Raw genomic sequence first — 8,563 nt, 5'->3', positions numbered from 1 at the left:
GGAAAGAGAAGGCCTCAGTGCACTTGTGTGTCAGGGTCTGTAGATGCTGGACTCACCTGTGCCTTCCCTCCCCCAAGAAACCAGAAGCAAAGTTACTCCAGGAGGAAAATCCAGAATGGCCTACTTGAAGCGAATGGGGGGAGGTTACAGCCTCCCAAGCTGAGCTCCAGGCTGTGGTGACCCTGCCAGGACTTCCCACACCCTATGAGGCCTGGTCTGTCACACAACCAGCAGCCCATTTGTCATCTTTCCTACTTTCCCATATGATGTGACTTATAGAGAACTTATAGAGCATATGTCTTTCATGTTCCAAGGCAATTTTTAAAATATTTATTTATTTATTTATTTTTGGCTGTGTTGGGTCTTCATTGCTGTGCATGCGTTTTCTCTAGTTGCGGTGAGCGGGGGCTGCTCTTCGTTGTGGTGCACGGGCTTCTCATCGTGCTGGCTTCTCTTGTTGCAGAGCACGGGCTCTAGGCACGCGGGCTTCAGTAGTTGTTGCACATGGGGTCAGCAATTGTGGCCCATGGGCTTAGTTACTCTGCGACATGTGGGATCTTCCCAGACCAGGGATCAAACCCATGTCCCCTGAATTGGCAGGCGGATTCCTAACCACTGCGCCACCAGGGAAGTCGCCCCGAAGGCAAATTTTTGATAATCAACTTTATTGCGGTTATATTTCACATATAATTAATTTACCCATTTTAAGTGTCCATTGAGGTTTTTTCTTTTTTTCTTTTTTTTTTTTTTCAGTACGTGGGCCTCTCACTGTTGTGGCCTCTCCCATTGCGGAGCACAGGCTCCGGACGCGCAGGCTCAGCGGCCATGGCTCACGGGCCCAGCTGCTCCGCGGCATGTGGGATCTTCCCGGACTGGGGCACGAACCCGTGTCTCCTGCATTGGCAAGCGGACTCCCAACCACTGCGCCACCAGGGAAGCCCCTCCATTGAGTTTTTTTTAAGGTTTTTTAAAACATTTATTTATTTAATTTATTTTTTTGGCTGCGTTGGGTCTTAGTTGCGGCATGTAGGATATTTCATCGTGGCACAGGCTTCTCTCTAGTTGCGGCACGAGGGCTCCAGGGCATGTGGGCTCTCTAGTTGAGGTGCGCGGACTCAGTAGTTGTGGCGTGCAGGCTTAGTTGCCCCACGGCGTGTGGGATCTTAGTTCCCTGACCAGGGATCAAACCCGCGTCCCCTGCATTGCAAGACAGATTCTTTACCACTGGACCACCAGGGAAGTCCGAAGGGTCCATTGAGTTTTGACAAATATATACACCCATGCATCTGCCACCATAATTAATATATGGTGTGTGTGTTTACAGTTTGTTTTGTTGTTTGGGTGTACAGTTCTGAGTTTTAACACCAGTGTAGATGTGTGTAACCATTACCACAGTCAGGACACTGAGCAATTCCATCGCCCCCCCATTGCCCCCCAAAACTCCCGTGCTCGTCTTTGTAGTCACAGCCTCCCCTCCACCAACTGAACCTTTGGCGACCACTGATCTGTGATCTGAACCTACAGTTTTGTCCAAGGCAAATTCTAATCATGATTACCTAGGTCGTAATTTTATTAAAAGTAACCCCTTTCCCTTTAGGCACTGTACTGTATCCACTTTCCCAACCAACACCCTTAGCACAAAGGAGAGAAGCAGGTAACCAGGAGAAAACTTTGGGATGGGAAGGACGACTGAAGATCTTTATCAGGCCCACCGTGGTCCCCTGGCTGCCTCTGGACTAGCCTTTGCTTCCTTAGCAAGGGAAGACAAAGACCCAGTTCACCTTGGCCAGAAAATCATGCAACAGGAGTGAGGGAATCAGCTGATCTGACATCTTCAATGTGACTTCAAAGTCGAAAAAGAGCGGCGACCTGCATTGGAAGCATGGTGAAGTTGCGATGACTTAAAATCCCCAAATAGATTGCTGTTACAATTATAGAAAAAGAAAGAACTAGATCAAATACCAGATACAGCATAGAATTTTTCTTACTGAGGTGAAATTCACATGCATAAAATTAGCCATTTTAAAGTGTACAATTCAGTGACATTTAGTACACCCACAGCACTGTGCAACCACCACTGCTATCAAGCTCCAAAACATTTTCAGCACTCCAAAAGGAAACCTCGTACCCTTTAGCAGTCATTCCCCCGCCACCACCATTCTCGCTCCCCAGAACTAAGCAACCACCAATCTACTTTCTGCCTCTATGGGTTTACTTATTCTGGATATTTTCACATGCATGACCTTGTGTTTCTGGCTTCTCTCACTTAGCATGTTTTTGAGCATCATGTTGTAGCACATCGGCACTTCATTTCTTTTTATGGCTGAGTAATATTCCATTGCATGGCTCTACCCCAGCTTGTTTATTCATCTGTTCATGGACCACAGCATAGAATTCCCCTTTTTTTAGGCTTACACATCACTAAGACTATTTCTGCTTCTCAGAGCTTCACTCCAGCATCACCCCTGCCAAGGTCATGTGATAAGTCTTCCCATACATTTTTTTTTTTTGCAGTACGCGGTCCTCTCACTGTCGTGGCCTCTCCCGTTGCGGAGCACAGGCTCCGGACGCGCAGGCTCAGCGGCCATGGCTCACGGGCCCAGCCGCTTCGCGGCATGTGGGATCTTCCCGGACTGAGGCACGAACCCGCGTCCCCTGCATCGGCAGGCGGACTCTCAACCACTGCGCCACCAGGGAAGCCCCCCATACATATTCTTATGTAATATAACAATTTTGTAAAGAAAGGATCACCCTCCATTTTACAGATTCAGGATCTGAGGCACAGAAGGATGACATGGCTGGATGCAGGTGGAGTTCCAAGCCTAGAGTCTGTCTCTTCATCCCCGCTGGTGTGTCTGAGTACAGGTTACTGAAAACAAAGTCCAGGTGGAAAGCAAACTCCTTGCGAAGAATTTCAATGCAGTCCAAAAAAATTCAGAAAATCCTTGAATTCTGTGTCCTTCCACGGGTGATGCTGAATACCCTCCATGTCTCTTTCCAGGCAGGTGCCCAGCGTGCCAGGCACGCAGCTCTCATCGCCTCCCTTTCTGATACCCTCTCATTACTTTTAATTGCATCTGAGCCTCTCTAGCATCTTGTATTTTGATTCCTAATCCAGGGCATTTCTCTGCCTCCCACTGGTCCAGCACAGCACTTTCCTCTCTCAGAGCTCTCCAGAGAAGTGCCCCCAGAAAATGGAACTGGTCTTTTGTAATGAATTCATCTTTATAATGAATAGTATAATATCCAAGTCCCAGCATATTTACATAGCAATCTCCACACAAAAGCAACATTACAAAGGGAAGATTTTTAAAAGAATGCCATCTCAGCTCCATTTCCTTTAGTACTAAGAACACTATGGGAATTACCCTGACAAGAAAAGAAAAACGACTTCCAGGGATGCTGGGTTAGAGACAATAGCTACACCAGCTCCATTAATGTTTAAAGTCAATGGAGCATAAAACTGCTTTTCTCTACTTACGGGCAGGCATCATCTTACAGAGAGGAGAAAAAAAAATTCCCATTTATTTAACTCTGCTGAAATCCATAAGCCCTCCCCTAATTTTCATTCCCCTTGAAATTCTCCAGTAAGTACCATCAGAATGAAAATGAAAATCACTCTCTCTGGGGGAAATGGCTTTCAGTCCTCATCAGTAAAGCGTGTGAAGAGCCCTCCACAGAGATGCAGGAGGAAGGCTGCTTGTTGGGAAAGGATCTGTCAGCAAAACCTGCAGAACTAGTTGTAGGGGGTCACACCTTGGGATTTGGGAGCCTTTGGGCTGACTTCAAGAAGGCCTTAATCAATCCCAGGTCAGGGTGGTCCCGGGGCAGAATTCAGGGACAAGGCAGTTTCAAGGGAGTAATGCCTTGGGGGTACGTTTTACTTAGTGGGCTGTAAGGGGGAAACTTTATCATGAATATATTAGCTGATTCCCTCAGGGAATCGCTGGAATTAAGCCAGGCCTCTGTGAGTAAACCATTGGACCTAATCCCACGTTACATTTGTGTAATGCCTGACAAAGCCTGCTCCCATTATCTTATTTGATCCTGAAAGCAATCCTCAGAGGGAGGCAGGGCTGGGATTATTTTTTCCATTTTACATGTGTTTTCGCTTGTAAACTGATTTGCCAGGAGCCACACACCCAGACGCGGCAGGAATGAGACGTGAATCTCTTTAGGTCTTGGTACAACCTGTTCAAGGTTTTTCTCGACTTCGCACACAGACTGATCATAATATTCCCAGCCCCACCCAGTCCTTACAACCTTTGGCTTAACCAGCAGCTGGGAGCTGCTCAGGGCAGAGCTTGTGTTTACAGTGCCCAAACACCTCTGTCCTGAAGAACTACAGCCCTGCCTGACAAGCTCTGTGGTGGGAAAAAAATCGTATCATCTCCCTGCACCAGTGACCAAAATGAATCCAGATAGATTTGAAAAAAATCAAGGCACTAGAAAAATCTCAGGAAAATAGAACGTAATATTTAATAACTTTCTGGAGGCAAGAAGACTAAATTTAGCATTGTGTTAGAAGTTTCAAAGGAAGGTACTTTATGTAGATTTGACTATATTAAAGTTTAAGTTTTAGTGAAAAAAAAAAAACTCCACAGGACCAACAAAAACCGAAGAAATATTCACAGCAAACTATGAAAGAAAAGAGTGAACTTCTGGCATGTAGAGGAGTCATGCAAATACAAAAGAAAAAAATCAATAGGAAAAACTTATTAGAGAACTATTCACAAAAAAAGGAAGTACAGTTGGTTAAACATTTAGAAAACTACTCTACCTAACTAAAAGCAAAGAAATAAATACTGAAATGAGATCCATTTCACCTACAAAATCAGAAAAATAACTATAATACTCAAGTATTAATACCAGTGAAGGCGCAACGAATAATGTATGATTACACATGAATGATGAGAGAGTAACTTTACCCAACTGTTGGAAAGCAATTTGGTACATTTATCAGAAACCTTAAAATATCCATATCCTTTGACCTGAATTCCCATTCCTGGGAATATGTTCTTAGGAAAGAATCAACACGGAAAACGTTTTACACACAAAAATGTTAGTCACGCACTTATTTACAACGGTAAAATGAGGTAAACCGCAAACGTTAAAGGAATTATTTAGTAAGTTATGGTACAGCCACTTAATGGAAACTTGCGTAATCATTACATGTTCTCAAGGCGCATGCAATAACACGAACACCGTTTACGGGATAATGCTAGTGGAAAAGTGTATAACGTTGTATACGAGTGGCTGTTTGTATAACACTTTTATAGAAAAAGGCTGGAAAAGAAAAACTTTTAATATGTGAACCATGTTTGACTCCTATGATTAGAGAGGTTTTTTTCATCGCCCTATATTTCTATTTAAATCTTTTTTTACTGGCCGCGCGGCTTTTTTTTTTTTTTTTTTCTTTAATGAACAAAGTCTTTAGCCAGGCGGTGGCGCGTCTTTCTCTCGCGCTGGGTCGTAGCGCTTGAGGACTAGGCGGAGGGAGCAGGCACCGAGACTCCACCTCAGGGCCATTCCGCCCTCCATTACGAAGTCCCCTCCCCGCCCCCAATTTCCCCAGCCCCACCCCTCCCAAGCCAGCTGGTCGCAGGGCCCGCCCCTCCCCCACCACTCCCGGGCCCCGCTGACTGCGGGTGCGCGGGAGGGGGAGCGGGGCCGCCCAAGTCTTGCTGACACGTGGGGAGGGAGGAAGCGTCGGAGGATGAGTGGTTGGGTGTGTGGGTGGGTGTGTCCGTTAGTGGGAGAATCCAATCGTGGCCACCTCAGAGTCTTCATAGTCCTGTGCTGCTAATCCGGTCGGGGAAGTACGAAGCTCTCCTCATGCCCCAGATCCCCTCCTAAGCAAACACCCAGCGCAGACACAAGAAGGCTCCGGCCGCGGCCCTGCGCTGCCCGTGACGGCCCGCGCTGCGCCACTTCCTCGTTTGTCCCCCCTGCCCCGGCGCGGTGGTAGGGCCCGGAGGCAACGTCACCCATTGTTTACAAATCAACCAGAGCCGGTAGGATTCCGGCTCCCGCGGCTGCTGGCGCGCGGCGAGAGTGCCTGGCGGGCTCCGGCTTCCGCGTCCGCCCCGGCTCCGGCTTCGGCCTCAGCACCGCGCCCGGCTCCGCCGCGGCCCACCGAGCCCCGGGGGCAGCCGAGCCGCCGGCGACTCCCGCAGAGCTCCGGGTGCCCGCGCGGGGGGCCATGCCGTGCCGGAGGGAGGAGGAAGAGGAAGCCGGCGAGGAAGAGGAGGAGGAGGAGGAGGAGGGCAGCTTCCTCCTACTGGAACAGTCGGTGACTCTGGGCGGCTCGGGCGAGGTGGACCGGCTGGTGGCCCAGATCGGCGAGACGCTGCAGCTGGACGCGGCGCAGGACCGCCCTGCCTCCCCGTGCGCGCCCCCGGGGCCGCCACTGCAGCCCCCGCGACCCCCGGCGGTGGTGCGGGCGGACAAGGCCCGAGCCCCGGCTCTGCCGTTGCTTCTGCCGCCCGCCTCGGCCGAGACTGGGGGTCCGGCGCCCCCGGGGGCCCTGCGCTGCGCCCTCGGGGACCGCGGCCGGGTGCGGGGCCGGGCTGCGCCCTACTTTGTGGCCGAGCTCGCCGCAAGCCCCAGCGCGCTGCCCGGGCCGTGCCGGCGAGGATGGCTGCGGGGCGCTGTCGCCTCCCGCCGCCTGCAACAGCGACGATGGCCCCCAGCCGGGGCGCGCGCCAACGACGACGACCCGCACAGGCTCCTGCAGCAGCTGGTGCTCTCGGGGAACCTCATCAAGGAGGCCGTGCGGAGGCTCCAGCGAGCCGTCGCCGCGGTGGCAGCCACGGGCCCCGCGGTACCCCCCGGACCCGGGGGCAGCCGCAGCCGACCGGACCCTGTCGCCCTTCAGCCCTCCGGCGCCTTGCACTGACCCTGGGCCCCTGGAGGAGGAAGAAGCCGCTGCGGGGACCCAACGGCGTCCTGTGCCTTCCCCAACCTTGAGCTGAAGCCGCCGTTGCCGTCCTGGGAGCGACCGCCTAGGCTGCAAGGAGGCTAGTGGGGAGAGACCTCAAGCCGAGAAGTTACCCGCCCCGGCGAGGCAGTCGGCGAAAACTTGAGTGTGGAGAAATGCACGGGCCAGGGCGCGTACGTGTCGCGTGAGAATTTCCCCGGCCACCTCGGGGACAGGAACCTGGGATAAAACTGGGAGAACTATGGCAGCTATTTGCATCAACTTGTACCTGACTTAACTCTTGGGGGTGTCGTGTGCTTGGATTGTTTAAAGATACGGCTCCAAGGGGCGAGAATCGCGAGGGCTTTGTAAGAATACTTGAAAACTGATGACACGAATACATTTTATTTTCCGGTGGAGGAACTTAGTGAAAATGGTGCTACAATTGCTGTGCAAAGAAATTCCGGAGGGAAGAAGAATGTAAAAGCTTGGTGGTGGGTGGGTTGGCATCGCCCGCCCCCTTTCTCCCATCACATCGGTGACTGGTCGAGGTGGGAGATGTGAGCTCCAGTTGTCGGGGGTAGGGAGGTGGAGAATTTTGAAGGTGGGTCGAGGTGGATGTGGACTTTTAAATGACTTGACCTTGCCACCTGTGTTTCAAGGTCACGGTGTGCTTGGACGGAAGGTTGTGGGCTTCCTGGGAGAGCTAACTGACCGCTGTGTCTTTTTTCTCTCGCTCCGAGAAGAGCCCTGTCTGTGCTTCGCCACCTCCTAGCGTCTCCAGAGGACACACAGGTGGAGAGGGCTGTGCGAGGAGAGAGATTTTTTTTTCTCTGTTCTCTCCTGTCCAGAGCTCCTCCTCCTCCCGTGAGGCCACTCCTGGCCGTGCCATGAGATTTCTCAGAAACAGGCATAAACAATGTCTTATGTCTCTTTCCTGCCCTCCCGGCTGGCCTTTCTTATTCCACCCTTTCTGATGTCTTCACTGCATGGATGAGACCCCGGCTGTTTTTCTGCTCTGTTCTGGTCCTCTGTGGAGCCATAGGTCTGAGCTTTCGTGGGTCTTCACCCCTCAGTTTCCTTCTGCCACCAGCTCTTTGTGAGTGACCGAAACCGTTTTTTAAATGGGACTCTCCAAGAGGAGAAACCGCAGGCTTTACCCGTATGAAACTTGACGGTGCTTTAAGTAAGGTGCCACCCCCAAACTGTAAAGGAGCTAAACTAATTTTTTTAAAAGATTCAATGGCTTGTTCATCCTCCAGATGTAGCTATTGACGTACACTTCGCACCGGAGTGTCTGAAATTGTGGTGGTCCTGATTTATAGGATTTCTTAATTAAAGTGTCTGCTGAATAAATTTGGTTTTTGTTTTGGAGCATGCTTTGGCTTTTTGGTGGAAGGTGGGGGAAAAAGCACAGAGGGGACACCTTTCATAATGAAGTCGTGATGGAGAGGGGACTTTGGGGTCGAGGTGTGAGATGGAGACCAGTGGAGCTGCAGTCGATGAGTGCTTCTGGGTCGATGTTCCACAAGATCAGAAAATTCAGTCCAGGTTTTTAAAAACATGCTAGGTGGGCTTTCACGCCCTTTTTGGAATAAGAACATAGTCCAGAAACTTTCTAGGCTGGAGGGCAGAGGCCAAGCG

At 50.8% G+C, this 8,563-nt stretch overlaps 1 protein-coding gene across 1 annotated transcript; it reads left to right on the top strand.

The window, feature by feature from the left end:
- The first annotated feature begins 6,025 nt into the window (after window positions 1-6,025).
- On the top strand, window positions 6,026-8,263 carry FRAT2 (FRAT regulator of WNT signaling pathway 2). The gene has a single exon (XM_082673511.1). It carries the CDS (start codon window positions 6,203-6,205, stop codon window positions 6,896-6,898), a length of 696 nt encoding a protein of 231 aa, XP_082529637.1. The 5' UTR covers window positions 6,026-6,202; the 3' UTR covers window positions 6,899-8,263.
- The last annotated feature ends 300 nt before the right edge of the window (window positions 8,264-8,563 follow it).

This window comes from Grampus griseus, assembly GCF_964374135.1.
Source record: "Grampus griseus genome assembly, chromosome: 16".
NCBI lineage: Eukaryota > Metazoa > Chordata > Mammalia > Artiodactyla > Delphinidae > Grampus > Grampus griseus.
The sequence above is the reverse complement of the archived record's forward strand: the minus strand, read 5'-3'. Positions and strand labels throughout refer to the sequence as shown.